This window comes from Hemicordylus capensis, chromosome 6 (genome assembly GCF_027244095.1).
Source record: "Hemicordylus capensis ecotype Gifberg chromosome 6, rHemCap1.1.pri, whole genome shotgun sequence".
NCBI lineage: Eukaryota > Metazoa > Chordata > Lepidosauria > Squamata > Cordylidae > Hemicordylus > Hemicordylus capensis.
The window spans coordinates 118,399,025-118,421,476 of record NC_069662.1 but is presented as its reverse complement, the minus strand read 5'-3'; the positions used below and the strand labels follow the sequence as shown (position 1 = coordinate 118,421,476).

General features: G+C 43.9%; 1 protein-coding gene across 3 annotated transcripts in view; it reads right to left on the bottom strand.

Annotated features, from left to right (window-relative positions):
- The window catches only part of GSDME (gasdermin E), a 51,915-nt gene that overhangs the window by 19,545 nt on the left and 9,918 nt on the right, over positions 1 to 22,452 (bottom strand). For all 3 annotated transcript variants that reach the window (XM_053266351.1, XM_053266350.1, XM_053266352.1), the window contains 4 exons: positions 20,087 to 20,323; positions 15,973 to 16,165; positions 5,493 to 5,664; positions 3,689 to 3,809 (listed from right to left, as the gene is read on the bottom strand). In XM_053266351.1, the coding sequence (XP_053122326.1) occupies positions 3,689 to 3,809; positions 5,493 to 5,664; positions 15,973 to 16,165; positions 20,087 to 20,297 (697 nt within the window). In that variant the 5' untranslated portion in view covers positions 20,298 to 20,323. The remainder of the gene's footprint in view (positions 1 to 3,688; positions 3,810 to 5,492; positions 5,665 to 15,972; positions 16,166 to 20,086; positions 20,324 to 22,452) is intronic.

The window sequence follows — 22,452 nt, the reverse complement described above, 5'->3', positions numbered from 1 at the left end:
TAAGGAAAAACTTGGCAAAGCATGACAAATGACACAATCCCTCGGAATCTACCGTCATAAAACATTACAGCACAAGTCAGTAAAAAACTTACACGCGCAGGTCACTTATTTTAGAGACAAACTCCTATGCATCATGGAAGAAAATGTACACCAGAGATTAGGAATGGCCCTTCCAGTACAGCAAATTCTCCCTCTATAGTGGAAGCAACCTCGATTCCAACATCTATTGAGTAATGCCAACTTCAGTGAATTCTATTCGCTGTTGTGGGAGGGATTATTTATTAACACCTGGCTGCAGGCTACCATTTGACTTACTGACACAGGGCCACAGGAAGCTGCCTTGTACTGAGTCAGACCATTGGTCCTTCTAGCTCAGTATTGTCTACAGTGAGTGACAGCAACTTCTCCAAGCTTTCAGGCAGGCGTCTTTACCAGCCCTACTTGGAGATGCCAGGGACTGAACCTGGGACCTTATGCTTGCAAAGCAGAGCCGCTACCACTGAGCCACAGCCCCATCGTTTGGGTGAAACGACCTTTCCAAAGGCCACATGCAGGAGCTGGTTTTGTGGACAGACATTCTGATCCACTCATTCCCACCCCCACCTACCTATTGCAGCAACAAGGATGGACTCACCAAGATAGCATTAGGCACATTCATTTTTATGAGGTTTGAGTGATAAGATAGCCAAATATTAAACAGGGCATGGCCGAAACAGTAAAAGACAGAGCAGAAAAGAGAGCAGAGGTTAATGAACTCAGGCCTGCTATACTTATTAGCTAGTTCAAACAAGGCATTCCGAGAGGGAGAAGCCAGACAGAAAATGTAGCCATTCATATTAATGCATATTATATTCACTTTGAATCTGTATATTCATGTATTTGAACAAAACAATTTTATTTTTTTTTAAAAATTGTTCACTTATATCCATATTTGGGGGGGAAAGCCATTTTGGGAAGATTTTCTAAAGAGATGCAATGCATGTCATCTTGGAAACTACAGACAATAGTGTTTGCTCTCTTCTCCTACTATCAGACAGATAAACTCACAAGACAAACTGAAATTTCTCCTTTATCAGTAACTCACAACCAAATGAGATGCTTGCAGGCATTATATTTCTCTCATCTATCGCTTTGCATTACACTTGGTTTTTGTCTTGCTCATTTTGAATTGTATTCATACTCCTTTCATTTTTATGCATGACTCCAGGAACTCTTTTGATTATTTTATATTGCCAGAGATGATACATAAATGGAGACGGGGTGGGGGGAGACGACGACGATGACAAAGTTCTACTCTTTATCAGTGCCATACTATATCTCAACCAGCTGAGGGCAAATTTAGGCATTGGAAATCCTTGGATTTCTTGGGAAATCCTTTCCCACATCTACACATGTAGATAAGAATTTCAACTGCAATGAGGCCACTGACTACCCGATCAGGAACAAGAGTCACAGAAGTAGAACTGGCAGGAAAAGAGGAATCTACAATCCATGGGAGCTTGTGCAGTGTTGTGTGCTTGTTGTTTGGCAAGTTTATGGCTCAGAAAGTTGGCCTACAACCACAGTGTGCTAATCTATATCCAAACTAAGAGTTGTGTGTGCAGAGAATACTTCCAAAAGGTGTAATATTTGGTGATCCCTGCAGCCATCTGTGCCATCTGAAAATTTGTCCCCAAGGGCCTTGCAACTCTCAAGGACATGTTTTAGGAACATAGAAAACTGCCTTCTACCAAGTCAGACCACTGGTCCATCTAGCTCAGTATTGTCTACACATAACAGCAGCGACTTCTCCAAGGTCACAGGCAGGAGTATCTCTCAGCCCTCTCTGGAGATGCCAAGGAGGGAACTTGAAACCTTCTGTATGAAAGCATACAGATGCTCTTCCCAAAGCAACCCCATCGCCTAAGGGGAATGTCTTACAGTGCTCAGATGTAGTCTCCCATTAAAATGCAAATCAGGGCAGACCCTGTTTAGCAAAGGGGACAATTCATGCTTGCTACCACAAGAGCCACCTAATGGTGCAGCAGGGAAATGACTTAACAAGCCAGAGGTTGCCAGTTCAAATCCCCACTGATATGTTTCCCAGACTATGGGAAACACCTATATTGGCAGCAGTACTATATTATTATTATTATTATTATTATTATTATTATTATTATTATTATTAATTCGATTTCTATACCGCCCTTCCAAAAATGGCTCAGGGCAGTTTACAAAGAGAAATAACAAACAAATAAGATGGCTCCCTGTCCCCAAAGGGCTCACATTCTTAAAAGAAACATAAGACACACACCAGCAACAGTCACTGGAAGTACTGTGCTGGGGGTGGATAGGGCCAGTTACTCTCCCCCTGCTAAATAAAGAGAATCACCATGGTAAAAGGTGCCTCTTTACCCAGTTAGTAGGGGTATAACTTTGCCCAGTTAGCAGGGGTATATAGGAGGATGCTGGAAGACATCATCTCATACTGCACAGGAGGTAAACGGCTCTTGTACTCTGTGGTTGCTAGGAGCCGACATTGAGTCAACGGCACACTTTACCTTTACCACAAGACCAGCTCTCCTCCCTAAGGAGAGGAGGCACAAGCAACTGTGTGTGTGTGGGGGGTGGGAATAGCCAAATACTACACACACGTGCATGGAAGCATTCCCCACATGGAACTCTTAATTTGGACATAGGCCACTATCTGTGGAGAACTCCCACTTAACTCCCTGGAGAGCGAAGCTGCTGCTAGCTCGAAGGTGTACAGCTACAGCAGCCTCTACTCCCACTCACTAGTCCGTTCTCCTTCGCCTTTGTTGAACAGTTTAATTAATCCTGATAGGCAGACGGAACATCATCCATGTGTCTGTTGCAGGGTTTATCTAAAATACATATACTCCGCCCCCCAGTACACTACTACTCGGGATGGCTAACAAACTCAATAAACCAATATAGTATAAAAATATAAAACTGATAAAATAGAAAAACTAAAAGGTTAAAACCAAAATTTAAAATTACAAGTTAAAATATTAGGTAGCAAGTTAAAATTCTTTAGACGTTTCCCCACCCCCTCTGAATTTCCCTTTCAAAAGCTTCTTTAACAGAATCTTCAAACTTCCCAGTGCTTATCACAGACGCCAATAATTTTGGGGGTGAGAGTTAGGTAGTCAAGAAAAATCAGAAGGAAACAAACAAGTATGCACTCATACAAGGAAATTTTCCTTGAAGCAGTTCTTTTCGCCAGTCCCCCAACTGTAAAAACCGTTTCAAAAGCCCTTCAGAAATTCAGTAGGAGGGCAACTATAGAAACTTCACTGTGAAAGCAGATGGTGCATGAACAACAATGGACTGCAGCCATTAAACGAATTAGTAAACAACGAAACTAACTCTGACTGATAGATCTGTTGAGGAGTCAGGCTCATGTGGCATCAATATGTTTGCTCATTTACAGATGACAGAGATAATTCGGTGACACAGCCAAGAAACACACAGCTTAAAGAGTCACCTTTAAACACAGGGGTGGATTTGTAAATTCAGCAAAAAGTTATTCCTGGTTAAACAGCCAGACCTTTATCATTCCCCCTACTAACAATTCAAAAGCTACCAGAAAAAGAACTCGATTGACTGCATCAGACCTAGTAAGAAGGCATTGCTCATCGGTAACAGTAATGTAGCTCGGGGAGAAGGGTGGGGGGGAATTACTTACCAAATTGACCGTTACGCTTTATATACAGTTCTATTACACCATAAGCAATAGCTGTGGGAGCAGGGATCTCCAAGATCACATTAGAGTCCTTTATCACATTTCCATTTTCACTCACTGATACCTGGGGGAGATATTCATTTGCTCTTCAATTTTACAGTGGTTTAATCCAATGCTGCAGTTAACTTACACACCAAATGAATGTCAATGTAAAGGAAATGATTAGTTCTATACTGTACAAAAAGTGGTTATCACAACTTTCAATAGTTTGTAAGGTGGTTATGCATGCTAGTGAAACAGGAAGTATCCAATACTTACAAAACTCAAGGAAATTTCTCTCCCCCCGCAACTTACTCAAATACTGCAGAGGCCAGAGAACAGTTAGAGACCAGCACTTCTGTAATGTACACGGGGCAAACAAAAATAAGCATTTTGTTCACGCAGTGTATAGCTAACTTGTAGAATTCTTTTCCACAAGACTGGTTGCAGCCATTAGCTTAGCTTTTAAAAAACAAAGGATTAGGCAGACTCATGGGGGACAGGCCTACTGTTGTGTTATCTCTAAAACCTACAGATGGACTTTCCAAGCTATACCTCTGATGGCCAGATTCCAGAGACAACAGCACAGTGCAGCTGTCTCCATAACACTTGGTTTTTGAGCTTCTCTACTGTGGAGACATGAGTGCTGGACTCAGAGGATCTTTGGTCTAACCCAGCAATAGCCTGAGCCCAAGACAAGAGTTTGGCAAAGGACCTCTAAGCTTGTCTGAAGAATAAGAGCCTCTGACTTGCAGTCAATTATTTTGGCATTACAAATTATTTTGGCATAACCTATCTACATACCTTCTATCTTAATAACCCAACTAGGGAAATCAACATGATAAACAGCCCTCGGTTGCATAGAGCATATAATTGTCAGACAGTAGCCTTAAGATCTTAGTCGACTTCCTCTATAGTGACCCCAGTGTAGGCAAAGGAAAATGTTTGGCAAAAGGATTTTTAAATGTGTTGCATAAGAATATTGTTGATTTTGGCACAGTGGAGTGGGAAGAGACAAATATGAAGATCTAGAGGCAGCAGAGACTTTAATATGAAGCCTCCGATACATTCCATAAGCAATTTATCCTGCACATGCCCTTCTAAGGTAAGATATTTATTATGGTCCCAGACCAGGATTAATACAAGTATATAACAATATACATATTTACTCATACCAAAATACAGAGCAGTCCAGCCAATATGTATATAGTGCTTACTTAGTATCTATCTTCTAATTTAGCTTACATAATAATTAATCTAACACAACCATCTATCTATTGAGTCTATTTGTCTAAAAATCTAATCCAGTGCATCTATTGTAACTCATTAACTTTAGCCAAAATTGGTTGTCGAGTTCGTATAGCAGCCGCACAATACTTGGCGACTTTATGTGCCACCTCAGAGCACTGGTCCAATAACAGGCTTATTATATATGGTCCATCTGCTGCAACTGGCCTAATATTTAAAAGAGGCAAAATCAATGCTGCTTGTAGGTTCTGGTAAAAATAAAACAACATTGCAAAGATCAAAGGGCTATATTGCTGTATAGTTTTCATTCATTTGAATAAGACTTGCATAGGAGAAACTCCCAGAGGGTGGTGCCCTCAGTATGCAATGTGGATCAAAGAGGAACCACTGCATACTGCATACTACAAAGGACTGTAGGAAAGCCAGAGCGGCTAGAGTAAACTGTGAAGCACTAAATGGAGCATCATGACCACTATTAGAATATGCACAAAGAGCAGTATTCTGCCTTCTATAGTCTTACCTTTATAATTTTTGTACTCAATCCCACCATACCAGCAATTTTTTCTTCTGTCTGAATGGTTTCAGATATTAAACATTTCTGAGTCGTTATTATTCTTTCTGTCAGGATACAAAGGACTTCATGCTTTCTTTCAAGTACTTGTTGCAGCAGTGTGTTCTGTAGATTTATTGTCCTAAAGAAGACAAGAATATTGAGAACACTTAAGTATTTTTACTAGCTACATGCAGGAGCACTGTTCTATAACAAACTAATAATAGTACCTGTTAACAACAATTATTAGAGAGTTTGACCAAAGACCTTCAGCACCACCCACACATGAACATTAAAAAAAAATTCTGCAGTACTGTAGTGACATTATATTAAAAAACATGGTGTCACCTGAGCATTATACACAGGTACCCTATTTCCTTGAATCCAAGACTAGGTTTTTTAAAAGGTTATTTAATGTTAGAAACCAGGGAGTAATCTTAAATTCAGAGATCTCTTCTTTTCAGGTAAATATAGGTTTATTTAATAAATAAATTTATTTACTGCCTTAAATTCAGATATCATCTTTAATTCAGATTCATCTTCTATTTGGGTAAATATGGTATTTATTTCTTATATCAACAGGTTAGGAATGTGCCCGAACTATGCATAAATAAATAAATCCATATAGATTGTTGAACGAGTGGGTTCAAGCACATTTTGGGAGCAGCACAGGGGAGCTTTAAGAAGCTGGAGAGCAGGTCCTTACCTGCTTTCCGCCAGCCCATGCAACTTCCTGCTGGGGAGGTGCTCAGCCCAAGTACCCCTGCGTAATGCTAGGGAGTTCAGGGTCAGGGCTTCACTGAGGAACCAGTGAAGACCCTTTTCCTAAAAGAGGCATCAGAGGAAACTAAGGACTGCAACTTAAAGTGGCAAACAAATGATGACAAGCATGTCCAAGTGGCCGCCCTGCAAATATCGATAAGCGGGCCCTGAGTAGAGAATGCTGCAAATGTGGCAGTGCACTTAGCAGAGTGGGCTGTGATACTCCCAGAAGGAGTCAAACCCTTGGAAGAGTATGCCATACATGAATAATCTTATACATAAATCAAATGGGCCAGAGTATCACTGAAGACATTATGACCCAATGAACGGTCCTGAAAGGTGGTGGTTGGGGGGAGAACAAGTTGTTCTACTAAGAAATAAACAGCCTACTTTCCTTTCACTGTCTCTACAACTGGACTAAATTTGGCTCAATTCAAGGTCCACAAGCTAGATCTTTTGCACCTCAAAGGTTCATGCGTCTGCCATCTTGGATTGAGGTGGATGGCATCATTACAAACTACACCATTGAGGTGTCCCTGTGTGTCACTCACTACAACTGTGCCAAATTTGGTTCAAATCGGTTAGACAGACCTCAAGTTAGTGAACTTGAGCCTCAAAAGTTTACATATCCGCCATCTTGAATTGGTGTGGATGACATCAACATGAACTATGCTGTTGAGGTGTCCCTGTGTATCATTCACTGCAGTTGTACCTAATTTGGTTTACATTGGTAAGACAGTTTACAAATTAGCCTGCTTGCACCTCAGATGTTCACGTGGCCACCATCTTGAATTGAAGTGGATGACATCATCACACACCATGCCATAAGGGCATCCCTATGTGTCCCTACAGCTGTAGCAAATTTGGTTCAAATTGGTTAGGTGGTTCACAAGTTAGCCCACTTGTGCCTCAAAAGCTTATGCATCCAACATCTTGGATTGGGGCGGACGACATCATCATGAACTACACCGCTGAGGTGTCCTATTTGTCCCTACAACTGTACCTGATTTGGTTCATATTGGTCCAGGCGTTGCGAAGTTGGAGGTGGTGGGGGGGGCACACACGTAGATGGACACACACACACACAGCCGGGTGATCTCATAAGTCTACTGGAAAGTAGGCTAAAAATGCAGAAATGCTGAAAGTCTTAGAACACTTCAAATAAATGTTGACTGCCCTCCTAACATCTAGCGTATGCTACTCCCTTTCTTTGGGTTGGGGCAAAAGAAGGTAATGTTAGCTCCTGAGACCTGTGAAACAAAGTGTTACTCCTTCAATTAAATGTGGGATCTGTCCTTAATAGACCATAACTGTCCTTAATAGATCATAACAAGGAAACTAGACACAATTTCTTCTGCACAAACAGAGCCCCCAACTCAGATACATGGTGGGCAAAAGTCATTGCTATTAAGAACAATACCTTGTATGTCAACCATTTTAAAAGGGCCAACCAGAACGGATGCAATGGCTGGCAAATGCCTGTCTCAATCCTACATCCAAGCCCTTCTGTAGAAGGGCAAGAATTTGCGCTATGGAGGGAAATAGAAACTGAATGTTATTAAACCTGCAGCACACTACGAAAGCCTTCCGTGTGGCCTGAAATTTTCACTTTGTGGAAGGCCTTTGTGATGCCCAAATGCTGTCTAAGATTTGTGGAATGTCTCCACTGGCCCTCAAGCATCCAGTCACACAACTTTATCCAGTCCAGATCTGGATAAACTGCTGAGCCCCGGAATAGGAGACAAGGATTGTAGCCTAGAAGCGGGAGGCAGGGGTGGTCATTCCCAAGAGAGGTCTAAGAAATGTGCACAGTTTGATGCCACAGAGGTTCTGCTCATTGTTTGGGACAATATAGCTTTTGGAGGGAATGCGTATAGTAGACCCTTGGTTGTCAAGGCACCTCTTGCTTCCATTCCTCCTGCACATGCCTAGACAGGAGGTGTAAAAACTTGTCATTCTCCAGCTGGCAAATAAATCCACCACCAGCTGATTGAACCTGCACACTATGCATGCAAAGGCCTTCTTACTGGAAACCATTCTGCCTGCTCAATCTATCTGGTCAATCTTAACCAGACTACCAACACATTCGATTCCCCCTGCAGATCAGCTGTGAGAGAAGTCACACTGGCCTCTGCCCATGTTAAAATCAGTTGTGCTTCCAACATCAGTGACCTAGACCTTGTGCTGGACCCCAGTTCATATGGACCTTGGTGGTGAATTTGTCAGTTCTGATGAACATACGACAATGCACCAGCACTAGCTGGAATTCCAGGAGAGTGTTTTTGATCACCTGGAGTTCCAACTAGTTGAAGCTGAGTTGGCCTCCCTGGACCACTGTCCCTGAGCTACCAGGTGGCTGCAATGGGAGCCCCCTCCCCACATATCTGCATCGGTGGTAAACTGAACCCTTTTGTGTGGGTAGAGGGTCTATTCCCTTCAGGGTTGCTGCTCCAGATGCACCACTACCTGAGGTAGAACTCTGGCTCTCCTCAAAGATCTGGCAACAATCTAATCCTGCCAAGGCAACAGAGACCGCTGAAGTGGGTGTGCTAGAACTTTTGCCCAAGGAACCATCTCTCTGGGGGCAATGATGGATCCCTGGAGTTGAGCATAGGGCTAACATGGTTGCTTCTTAGAGAATTGCAGATCTTTATGATCTTGTCCCTTTGGCTGGCAGGCTCCAATCTATAACAGCACCCGGGTGCTGGAACTATTCTGCCTGTTTACAACAAATCTACCTGCGTGTCTGCAGGCAGCCTAGTATCTGTTGGACATTCTAAAGACTTTGATGTCTGGAGGGTAATTGGATCAATAGATCATACAGAGAGAGGATGTAAATCTACACCTTGGTCTGCAAATGCACCATGAGTACCACAATGACATCGGTAAACACTTGTGGTGCAGGACTCAAACTGAAGGGAAGTGTGCAATGTTGGTAGTGCTGATTATTGTACATGAGCCTGAGAAACATTTTGTTGGCAGGGCCTTGAACAAGAGCTTCCTTTAGATCAAAGGAGGTCAACATGTCCCCCTCCTGGAGTTATGCTAAGATAGAGCAGAGAATCTCCATCCAAAAAATCTCCTTTTCTGATGAACTTGTTTAGGGATTGTAAGTCTAGTATAGCACGCCAATGTCCATTTTTCTCTGGGCAATGAACAGGATGAAGTACATTCCCCGACGCTGCTCTGTAAGGGGGACTGGTTCAGTTGCCTGTATCTGCAGGAAATGACAAATAGCCTGAAACATAAGCCTCTATTTCTCCCTCCTGCGAGATCCTGAGGAATCTGTTTGGAGGCCAAATACTAGGAGGAGGAGTCAGTACCCCTCACTGTGGCACCATTGGTCGGATGATGATAGGTTCCAATGGTTGGTAAACCTCTGAAATCTGCTCCCCCGCCCCCAGTGGAATGAGAGTCCCATAGTCATTGAGAGATCTGTAGCATGAAAACCCCCCCCCCCACTGGGTGGAGAATTCTGGATACCTTGAAGGGGGCACTATCCCTAGAGAATGGCCCGGGCCTATTCTATTGACTTTGTCTCTGTCTGGAAAGGTTGTGAAAGGGGGATCTGGGTGTCCAGAAGGAAGAATTTGACATTTTGTTCGTTTTCTTATCCTGTTTGGGAGAGGAATATGGCATGGCCTTTTTGTCTGTAGTCTCAAGCAGAACCAGATCAAAACTTTCACCAAATAACTTGCCACCCTTGAAGGGTGTGGTAGCTAGGTTGGAACAAGACTTCTGATCGACTTTCCAACTCTTGAAGCTTAAGTGTCTCCTAATAGTCACATCGTATGCCAGGGCTCTCGCAGAAATCTTGCGGAAATCTGCATGGCATCCAGTGTAGTGTCGGCTGTGAAAGTAGTAGCTTTTGCCCAGTTTGTTCGACCCTTACCTCAGATTGCAGCTGCTTGGAGAAAACCATTGCAAAGGTTCCTGAATCATAATACAGATCCCAGCTAAATATGGATTAAGTCAGAGGCTCTCATGTGACTGCCTCAAAATGGCAACACACTCTTTTATCCTCTGGACTATTTAGTAACTCATCCCCATCCTAGGGCAATACCTGGCCTTTAACCAAGGCAACCACGGGCACCTCAACTAAAAGAACCATCAGCATGTCCATGATCGCCTTAGGGGCCAGATAAAAGCATCTCATGGTACCTGAAGGGACCTTGCCCTTGTCTGGGTTAGACCATTCTGAATGGATGATCTGTGTAAAACGTTGTGGCCATGGGAGAGTATCCTCAGTGGGTGGAGAAGGTGGAAAGACCTCCTGGTTACTCTCTGGTTTTATAGGTGGAGGAGGCCCTTGCTCTTCTAGACTGAGGGTCCTGTGGGCCTTGTACAGTAACCCGGCAAAATCTCCCCAGAAGAAAATCCGGAGAGCAGCAGAATGTGCCAGGCCATCTTCCATAGTTCACCAACCTCCTTGCCTGAAGAGGAATTGTCTAAGTCCTCCTTGGGATGAGAGAGATCAATATGATGAGGCTGGAGTGGAGCCCTGGGGCTGGGGAACCCTTAGGAGAAAGGGATGGGCCCCTGGGGGCTGGAGAGGCTTGAGGAGAGAGGGTGGGTGCCTCTGGGTTGTCAGAGTGGTCTATGTGGCTGAGGTGATCTCCGATTACCACCCTCACAGGAGCAAACAGAGGCCTCTCTATTTCTTTGGAGTGGCGTCCACCCTTTACTTGCAGAGTTTAGTACAGCAGAATCGGAGCTGAGGCTTCTTTAATGGAGGATTTCCCCACCTTTTTTTGAACTCTCCTGAATTCAAAGAGAGCAGGCTGGAGAGGAGGCAAGATGGGTGCCTCCAGCTCCCCCACCCCCCCACCCTGTTCATCTGCGTGGCCTAAACTCCTAATCAGAGCCCTCACTGGAGTGAGCAGAGGCCTCTTGGCATCTCTTCAGTGGTGGTCACCCTCTATCTGGGGAGGCCAGCACTACAGAGTCAGGGGGTCCCTAACGCTTCTGTAATGGAGGTTTTTCCTGCCTTTGGGGGGGTGGGGTCTATCCTGAGCTGGTAAGGAGAAGGCCTCTTGTTGTTTGCTTCTGAACCTCCTCTAGGACCAGCTCCTTGAATCTGACTCGAATATATTCAGGGATTTAATCCACCCACACCAGCACTGAGCTGCTTGAACCCTGAGGCTGTTGGAGGCTGCCAAAACCCATATCTGATGTATCCCAGCTAGGATACTTATGCTGGCCCTTGGAAACTTTACGCCTTCAGGACGATTGTGGGAGTGCCTGTGCCCCCAACATTGCCTGCTGTGTATTCAACCCATTCCCCACTACTGGGAGACAGTGGCTGCTGCTGAACTGAAGGGGAAGTGGGGCCCTCTCCATTTGGGAGACCATGGCTGCATCTTAGAATCCTGCCACTTCTTGAGCTGGGACTCAAGAGTCTGCCTGAGGTTTGCACAGCTCACAGCGCGTGGAAGAGGCAGACTCATCTGGAATGGAAGCCTCTCTCCTGCTACTTCTTTCGCCCTCCACTGTCCTAGCAATCAAACGAGGTTGGGCGGACTAAGAGCAAACATCCCAGCTGGCTGATGCAGCCGCGTCTCTTCTTCTTTTCTCTCCTAGAGACACCGGGACAGACAAGTCATTGAAGCTCCTGCAGAGCCTTGGAGCCATTTGGACCAGACTTCCAAATGGTGGCGCCACTTGGATCAGACTTCTGGGCTGGTCCCCCCCTTCTCTGCTGCGAAAGATTGTCACTGCCACACCACCACCGGCCTGCCAGTGCCACGCCAGTGCAACTCGCACAAGTGACAGAAAGGCAAGTGGTGAGGGCTGGCTGCCGGCCGGCATGCCTACCCAATCCAACATGCTACATTCCTTTCTGCACAGTCATGGGAGGGCTTCTCCTATTGTTGCTTGCTTTGTGCTGCAGAGTTGCCAGTGGAATTCTTGGCATGGTTGCAGAGCAAGGCACCAGCAGGCTGACCAAACCAGCTGCTCTCGGGGAGGAAGAGGACTGAGATGGTGGGGCGGGAAGGAGGCGCTGCTTTTTAATCCCAATGCAACATGGGAGAGTAGAGCAGAAATCCAAGGAGGGCAGGTGGACGATCACCGCCCCCCTCTCCCTTGCCCCCATGGACAAGAGAAGCATACTCACAAGCTGGCTATGCAGAGGCCGGCGAGTCTGTCACGTACTGTAGCTGCCAACTTGCTTGAGCATGTGGGTTGCAAGGAAAGGGAGAAGAGTTCAAAGGTTTTCATGCAACTCGGGAAGTGGAAGATTTGCTGTCTTGAGGGCTCCAAACAATAAGTGTGCATGGGAAGGTGTGTTGCAATTTGGTGGTAACTTTGCAGGTCTCATGCTAGTATTTCTGGGTGGCGAGAATCCTTCTAAGCATTTCAGTTTCATATAGGTTAATATCCAGGATTCCAAACACGCTTGTTAGCAACCCTTTTGGTAGCAGCATGCTGTGCGTTTAAGATTGCAGCTCTTACTTGCTTTCTGCAACTCCTTAAGACCAGTTCAAAGGAAAAAGACTCTACACTCTTGCAGAGATTTAAAATGACTTAGAAGGAAATGCGGTATCCTAGCTCTGTGGTATGGAATCATCTGAATTAACTCGTTCGGTCGCAGGTATATTGAAAAGCAGTGGAATATTCTTTAATGGAGATCAAATAATAAGAATACAAATGTAAGGCCACTGGACTTTTTCACTTTAGAAAGATACAGAGAAAGACACTCGTTGGGGCTGCTGCTTCCCACCACCATCACATTTCTTCTCCTCACCCTACTGCAGTGCCTACCAAGAGTTTCTTCACTGTGTTTCTTCGCCCAACTCACCCCCACTGCCTTTGATATGGCTGGCAAGCTTCACAGAGTGAGTGGAGGCAAGGGAGGGAGGAAGAGGGGAAAGTGGCTGTCCATGCAAAAAATGGTATCTGCAGGCTAGTGGGAAGTACCATATACAGAATTTATTCTGAAAATACCAAAAAGAAAAAAAGAAAACACTTCAGCCTTTCCCTGAGCATATTCTGGTGTGAAAAGTATTGCATTCTGCTAATTTAAGCAGCAGGACTCTCTCACACACAAAAATATAGAGAGGATGTTTATGTTACAGAGGGGAGCTGTTAGCCCATTAGGTCCAGGCTCCAAAACTACCTAGCTGCACCTCTGGCTCTGGAGCTAAACAGGGTGCAAAACTGAAGGCAGTGGGTATGCCCCTCTACATGGGTTATCTGAGATGCTTTGCTATTGGCCCTGTCTCTGGAGCAGATAGGAAGAGCAGCCCGATCTATGGATACACTTCGAGGAAGAATGCATCTCTTTAAATCATGCATTAAGCTCACCCTGCTGTAGGATATGGATAAAAGTGCCCCAGAATCCCCAGTGGATAGGTGGTGGTGGTGGTGGTTGTTGTTATTGTTATTATTGTTATTATTATTAATTAGATTTCTATACCGCCCTTCCAAAAATGGCTCAGGGTGGTTTATACAGAGAAATAATATAGCAATAGCACTTACATTTATATACCGCTCTATAGCCGGAGCTCTCTAAGCGGTTTACAATGATTTAGCATATTGCCCCCAACATTCTGGGTACTATAATAAATAAATAAGATGGATCTCTGTCCCCAAAGGGCTCACAATCTAAAAGAAACATAAGATAGACACCAGTGATAGTCACTGGAGGTACTGTGTTGGGGGTGAATAGGGCCAGTCACTCTCCCCCTGCTCAATAAAGAGAATCACCATGTTAAAAGGTGCCTCTTTGCCAAGTTAGCAGGGGTTGACCATTAGAATTGACCAGCAGAATTTGACCATTCAATCATGCACTGGAGTATTGATTGTATTCTTATTTAAGGTACTTCTATCTGACCTTTTAGTCATAGGCTCTCAAAAGGTAACCTACAAATCAAACAATAAATTTGCAACAGAGCAACAAACAACCACCCAATTTCCAATACCCAAAAGACTGGCTGCAATTTTACAATGCCAGTCCTTGCACAGCTTTATTCCCTCAGACAGGAACTAACGAGACCAGGGAGCACCAGACTAATCCTCTGTCACATTCCACCAAGCACAGTCTCGTTAGTTCTCCTATTAAGCCAATTCAAAAATATAGCTTTCCAGTGGATTAATTTCAGACATATCAAAAATATTTTTTAAAAATCCTAACAATGGGCTTTGTAGCTTGGTTCAACAGATTCCCCGCCTGTCACAATACTTGATTCTGCATCTTTCTCAAAGAAAAAGAAAATATATGCTTGTGTGCATTTACACACATACCCCAGTCAGTGGCGACTTTGTTCACAATAAAGATCCACAGATAATTCAGTATGTATTTGACAAACTTCAAAGCTCAAGTCTAATGCTATCATTCTGTAATGTGCCAAATCACTCATACAAAATATTTATATATGTCTCTCATGGCTTCAAAGAAGCAGTGACCATGTAAACCAGAGTTACTTGTATATTACAAAATTAATAAGCCACCTTTCAAACCATGCTTAAGTATGTGATAAAGTTCCAAAGCATGCATTACTGCCCGCACCTTGAACCTGAGAGATTAAAGTACACAACTCAGCATAGAAATTCCTGTGGCCAAGGGACTTTCAATCTTACTGCCCTCTTTGAAAATAAACAATTAACACAGATGTACTAAAGGTACATCAATATATACTTGATCATGTAAGTATCATCAAGATAATATTCTCTTGAACAGCTGTTCCCCTTTCAAAAATGCTATCTAAAAAGGAACACATTTTATGATGAACCTGAAACATTTCATGAAACTGACTGGCAAGAGGTGATGCGTAGCACAAAATTCAGATCCTCTTAAAGCACACCATTTCACCTCTGGCATATTTCATCAGAACACAATAGCAAAACTTAATAGCAGGGGCTTAGTTAACACTGAACGGGGCGGGGGGCAAATATCTTTGGATCATATTGGGGCTGCCCCCGCCTCCTTCCTCCTGAAGTGCCCTCCTGCTTCCTGCCCTTCCTTTATGGTCCCCACCCACCTCCCTTTGCCGGGCTGTGGTCTAATGACACCACCTGCTATTGCTTGGATGAGGCAGTGAGAACAGTCATTAGCCTGCATCATAGCCAAGCAAAATGAAGATGGTGGTGCATGAGCAGCTGGGGCTGCAAACACTTGCACAAGAGCTGGCAGCAGTAGGGGAGCAGTCCTCAATGTTCTTATAGGTAAAGTGTGCTGTCAAGTCAATTTCGACTCCGGGTGCCCACAGAGCCCTGTGGTTTCCTTTGGTAGAAAACAGGAGGGGTTTACCATTGGCTCCTCCTACACAGTATGAGATGGCGCCTTTCAGCATCTTCCTATATTGCTGCTGCCCAATATAGTACTAGCAGGGATACGAACCGGCAACCTTCCGCTTGTTAGTCAAGCATTTCCCCACTGCGCCATTAGGTGGCTACGCCACTGCATATTGCAAAGCTTTAATTCAGCTGATTTTTAAAAAAAATGTACAGAGAAAGTGGATATACCAAATATATTTCAATCTGAAGAGATACAAGTTCAAAAATATAATTTTAGAAGGTATCCAGCTCCAGAATACATCATATTTCAATGAAGTGGTTTGTCAACCCATATTGCTTTCACATGAAGAGGTTTTCCTTTCTACACAACAGCAGATTTTGTGACAAACATCTCAAACTTTTTTTTTAAAATACCTTTATAAAGATACCATCTCCTAAAGCCTATACCTACCTTCCCTTGAGGTCCTTCATAAGCATCTTCAAGTCAGCTTCTTGCTTTTTTAAATTTCCAAAAGATGACTGACTTTTCACAACACCCTTTCCTCCGGCTCCTAGACTGATCCTTCCAAGTGTAGTTTCAATGCTTCCTGTGACATAGTCTTCAAACTTTCCTTCATACTTCACAAAGTCAGATTCCACCACAACTTGAAAAAGCAAGCATACAAATAATAGACAAATTTTAACTTCAGAACAAGGGCGAAAGTACAAGGCAGAACCATTTTTTAAAATAATATAAGAGGAATGGAAGAATAATGAATCCAAAAGGAAGATATCTATGACTCATTGAAATTGCTCCATTCTGTCTCTATATCTATGACCTCTAGTGATCCAGTGAATAAAGGGACAGAACATCTGGGCTAACCAGTAGGGCAGTGAAGCAAGGACACCACAGACAAATTAGGGGTTTCTACACAGGGTAGGGACTCCTCAGATACAGGGTGTGTGTCTATAAACAAGAAGAGAGACAAAAAATCCTCTTGCCTATGCACAAAGCCTTCTGAAGGATCAAAATGTTAGAAACAGATAAGAATCCAACTGAAGTAGCCCCTTCAGGGCTACTTAAGAACCATTTTTGTCTGGAGGAGAAGAGAGAGGGAGAAGACTGCTGTCAGATAATCTGACTGAAGAGAGCAGCATAAAAAGAGCAGGTGAGAACATATATTTAAGCCTGCAACAAGCAAATGTTTATTGTACATTGCCTTAGGCACTTTTGAAAGTGGAGAAGAGATTCACAGTGGGCGACACTGTGACTTTAATCCTTATAACTTTTAAGCCTTATAAGCACTTGGGAAGTATTGGTAAAGGTGAGCAGGGGCGGATCCAGCAGGAAATTATAGGGGGTGGCACAGGATTTATTTATTTTTAACGTCTTAAAACCAACAAAGTGTCCTGGTGGGCACTCGTCATCACCATCTTTGTGTGCAGCAAGCACCACAAAACCATACTGGGGAAATATGAGCAGGTACAGAAAGACTGGTTATGCCAGAAGCCAGATGCCTTATTTGAGGCTACTTTAACAATAAAAAATAATTTGAACCGCCATCTACGTATATGACCTCTGGCTGGTCATATACGTAGATGGTGCAAGAAATGAAACAATAGATTGCCAGCAAATGCACAGTCTCACAGCCTAGTGGCTTCCTTCCTCAGGTGCTGAGAAGCCTCCACCAACATTCCCTGTGTGCCTAGCTGTGCTCATCTCTGTGTACTCAGTTGATCCTGAGCCTTTTATTCCCTTACCCCACCCCTACTAGATTAGCTAATACAATCTTTGTGTATCTTACACTTCCAGATATGCATTACCAACTTGCCAGTCTTATTCCCCGCCAAATATTTAGGCTGTTTTGCCCCTTCCCAAACATGCAGCATCGTCTATGCATGTGAACTCAGAATTAAGTCCTATTGAGTCCAATGGGATTTACTGTCACATAAGTATGCATAGGACGAAGATCCTGTATTATCTTCTGGTTTAAATCTGGATTTGGGCTGGGGTGTTTTTCAAGTCAAACTTCCTCCCTGTCCTCTTCTTCCTCTCTTCTGCTTCCTCTCCTTGACCTTTCCTCTTGCCTGGAGCAGCAATTCAGACACAAACCGAAGAGTCCAGCTGATGGTATTTCTCCTCTCCTGCCCAACTCCCCCACCAAATCCAACAATCACAATTCCTCTTGTCTGGAGCAGCAGAACTGAAGAAGAGCAGTCATCAAACACTTTGGCTGAGCAAAAGCACAGTGGAAGCAGCAGCATGCAAGTAGGAAGGCAGGCACACGTGGTGCACAGTGTTCTATTTTTTTTCCATCTGTGTGCAGAACGAGTTTTGTTCTGGGCAGCAGTATCAAGGCAGTGTGTGCGCACATACATTCAGAGTGGGGCCTTCCTGATTCAACCTGAGCAGGGATCTAAAATTAACTGAGCTGACATAAAAAAACTCTAGTGAGTGCATGCACACCTTAAGAGGGAACACTGGCACCGATGCACACGAATTCAGGCACTGCACTCTCTGACTCACTGTGACTGAAAGGAAGGGAGGGGTGGGGGAGAGAGAGAGAGAGAGATTCATTGGCGGGCTGGGCCGCAAGAGCCTTGCTGTTATTGGAGGGAGGAAAAGCAGACGGGAGAGCACTTGGCCACCAGGGATGACAAATGGTCCAGAGTGTGGGACAAACATTTCATTTGCACTGTCAATCAATTCACAGGGGGTGCCAGAGTACCCTGGCACCTGCTATTGGATCTGCCCCTGGGTGCAGGGTGTATCTCTGTGTGCAGTGGTCTGAACTGTGGCGGTGAGTTGAAATCACTCCTGCTCAGCTATTGCCTCAGGGAAGTCAATCTTGCTGTCTCCTTTACATACATAACAAAGTGTTATAGAGGAAAAAGCAGCTGCTGCCTAGTCATGTTTCCACCAAAGTCAGCAGAACAAAGCCCTAGAATTACAGTAGAAGGGGACAGTACAATAGAAGGGGACAAGAAAAGATTGGACATCTATGGAACTGACATTTTGGAAGATAGAAGAAAGGTAGTTTAATATTTGGTACAGTCTGCAAATCCTGTGTTTTTGAACTATTACCAACAGACAGAACAAGCAAAAACACTGAACATTTGTTCATCCTAGAAGTTAATGACCCATTCCTAATATGCATTACACGACAAAAGTGTTTGAGAGGGGATCAGCATATCATAAAATATAATTATATTAGATCAGCATTGCAGGATGCTTCAGCAATGTTGGAAGCAAAATAAACAAACAAAAAACTGTTGTAGAAGTGTAGGATCAAGACATGAGACTATTGTTTTCTTGGGGAAGAATTATCATTTTTATCCACAGAAGAGTCTCATTCCCTTGTCTAAAGAGAGTCCTTGATTGGAAACCAAAAGGTCCTTTCCAGTTGCAACATCTTGTGACTTATGGTACCTAGTTCCAGAGAGTTCTTTGATCTTTGGAAAAGGCTTTCAGGAATGCACTAGTCATTGCAGAGTCCTCTGTTACCTTGCAGTGTGCTTTTTCTCCCTATTCTGGAGGACAGGGAAGAATGCAAGAACTTGGAATCTTCAAACAAGCCATGTGCTAGCCCTGAAGGAAATGTTAGCAACCTAACAGCCTGTAATTTATTTTTACATGCTCCAGACAAAGAACTCTGTGAGACTACTGATGTATGCATTGTCAGAAACAGCAAGGAGATTGCTGTGATGCAAGGACTTGAAACAAAGACTTTTACTGACCTTTTGCAAGAACTTTGCTAGAAGCTGAATGAGAGCCAGAATCAGGTTGCACAGGAAAGGAGTAAACAAACACAGAGATGAAAGTGATTTCTGTTTGGTTTTAGTCAGGGTGTAAAGATTTGGTAAAGGGATCAGCTCAAATGCCCTTTTGCATCTCAATTTAAGAGACACTTCTTATGGTATTCAGAAGTGTGAGAGGGAGTGCCAACTATACCCCTCAGTGAACGAAGCACACTAGAGTGACTCTGGCATTCTTGCATTTTATATCCAAAGCCACTCCAGAGAAGTGCTCCAGAACATCAATTCTATAAAATGGTATCCATGTGGGCCATGGCAGTGTATTGGTTAGCGGGTTAGACTAGGGCTGGATTCAAATCTCCCCTCAGCAATGAAGCTCACTGGGTGACTGGGCCAGTCACACTCTCTCTCAGCCGAACCTACTTTACAGGTATGTCATAAGCATCAACGGGTATGTGGAAGAACAATATATGTCACCCTGAACTTCTTGGAGAAAGGGCCGGATAATAAAGTAATAAATCAATAAGATATTTAACATAGCAGTGTCATTCAAAACTAAGCATTGTTTGCATGGAAGAAATCACTTTATGGTTTAAATAAGGACAGTATATATACACTGTAAAATTAAAGCCAAGAATAAGATAAGTTAAATGCTATAACAGGGCAACATCTAGCTTTCTAAATAGTGCTGAATATTTCAAAGTTTAAAACATCCTATAAAAGAGAAGCAGAAAAATCTGCAATAGGCAGATATGGAATACTGAAAATAAAATTAACAGCTGCACTTTGCCCTTTTGCTTATCTCCTGCAGTGCAGTGCAACTCTTCTACCTGGTTTTACAGGTTCGCCTTCAGCAAGCACATCATTCAATGTGACTGACAAGAGATGGTACTTTGGCTTTTGCCAGCACCAGGTTTTCTTCTTCTTTGTCACGAAGTTCAGGAACTGCAATTTATCCAAGTCATTCAGGCGGGATACAGGGATCAAGTCTCCTCCACAGTCAATCTCTCTCACAAAATTCTTTGTCGCTTTTGCAAACATCCTGAGAAGATTTTTCTTTTCAGTACCTAAACAGAACAAAACCAACATCTGAAAATACAAATATTGTGAACTCTATATATATACTTTTAATTAAGAAACTGGTTTGTATGGTTATTTCCAATATGGCCTGCATCAACAATACTTTTCCAAAACAAAATCCAAGATATTTGTGTTCCCAGCATGGCCATCTCAAATTATTTAGACCCTAGTGAGACTAGGCTTACTTGAAAATTCAGGTGAAGAATTTTTTTTAAAGCTCCCACATTCATTACACAGCAGCAAATTCTCATTTTCCACCAAGTGTGTATTCAATAAGGAGATGTGACCAAACCCAGCAACCTGACAAGTGTACTTGCACAGGATAGATGTTTGGAAACAAGTTTTCATTCAGACATTATGTTTCAAGGCAGGTATATAAAGAATTTTGGGTAAGATGCATATTTTTTCAAAGTACAAGCAGAAAGCGTTTCTATTGGTCACGTACATCGGAAGAAGCAAAGTATCTTCCAAGCAATGATACATAGGTTGATGCTCTGGAGTGCTTCCTGACTGCTTCCAGAAGGTTTCAAGTTGCTTCCCTGGCTTCTCCAAGGTAGGGCTGAGAGAGATGCCTGCCTGCAACCTTGGAGAAGCTGCTGCCAGTCTGTGTAGACAATACTGAGCTAGATGGACCAATGGTCTGATTCAGTATATGGCAGCTTCCTATGTTCCTAGGGAAGTGGCTCTTTGTCTGTGTGTGGAAGGGAGAAAGCTTAAAAGCCTACACACACAAGTGAAGCACTGAAAGGGAGTAGGGCAGTAGCTCAGTGGTAAAGCATCTGCTTTCAATCCCCGGCATTTCCAGGTAGGGCTGAGAAAGAGTCCTGTCTGAAACACTGAGTTTCTTGGAGGAAGGATGGAAAATTTGAGATGAAGAATTTTTCAAATATAAACCTTTCTTTCTGGCGGGGGGGGGGGGAAGGGGGGCGGGGGTAGGCCCATAGTTGTCACGGCCGCTATGAACTCCTGAGCCACCCCAGACAAATTGGTCTCGAAATTAACATAGAAGTCCCCCAGCACCAAAAGTCTGGGAGACTCCAACGTGAGTTCCGAGACCAAGTCCGTGAGCTCAGTAAGGGATTCCATCAGGCAGCAGGGCGATTGGTACACCACCAGAAGTCCCAATCTATCCATGGTCCCCAAATGTAGGTACACACATTCAGTATGGTCAGATATCTCGACAGGGACCCTGTTAAGGGAGATGTTATCCTTACAGACCACAGCCACTCCACCTCCCTGCCCACGTCCCCTCACCTGCTCCTCTACAGAATACCCCGGAGGAAGAAGCTGTGACCAGAATGGGGCCCCCAGCCTCCCCCAACCAAGTCTCGGTGATACACACCAGGTCAGCCCCTTCATCCATAATCAAATAATGGATGAGCTCAGGTGTATTTTGGACCAATGCTCCTGGCATTGCAGAGGAGCAAGGTAAGGCTATGTGGGTTGTTGGCAGTGCTCCCCGAGGTCACAGAGCTGGCAGGACAGCCGGAAGTGGAGACAGCTATTAAATTTCTGACTACCCTTCCCCTGGAACAGCCTGCTGACCTGCCAATGTTACTTCATCTATTCCCCACCACCACTGGAATAGCTGCCCCACATTCAACAAAGGAACCCCCTGTCTCCCCATCTCTAGATGAACCCAGACACATTACAACTACTTCAACCCCATCTCACCAAGAGTGAAGTGAGCAAGAATCTACTCTAGCCATTCAAGTTAGTATGCCAGCCCTCAGTCCCACCTCTGAAGGCCACCTCCCTCCACCCTAATCCTCTCGCTGCAGCCCACTCTAATAAAGGCCAAGATCTCAGAAGCCCAATGGATGTGTCTCACACCCACACCAATCAGGCAGTTTGGCCAGGTGCAGAATATATAAAACACAATTAGAGTGAGTTCAGCCCCTGATAACAAACAGGCTACAGCAAGGAGGACAAGAGCAAAGAAAAAGCCTTGGCCAGACTCTTCCCCACCCAGAGGAGAGTGGAGCATAGAAGCCAGATAAGAACTCCTTACCTCCCCAGCCGTCTTCCTTCCAGTCACCCTTCTAGTTTTTCTGCCCTGAGTCAATACAAAAAACTTAATTTCTCTCCCTTCTTCCCAATATTTTGCACGTCTACT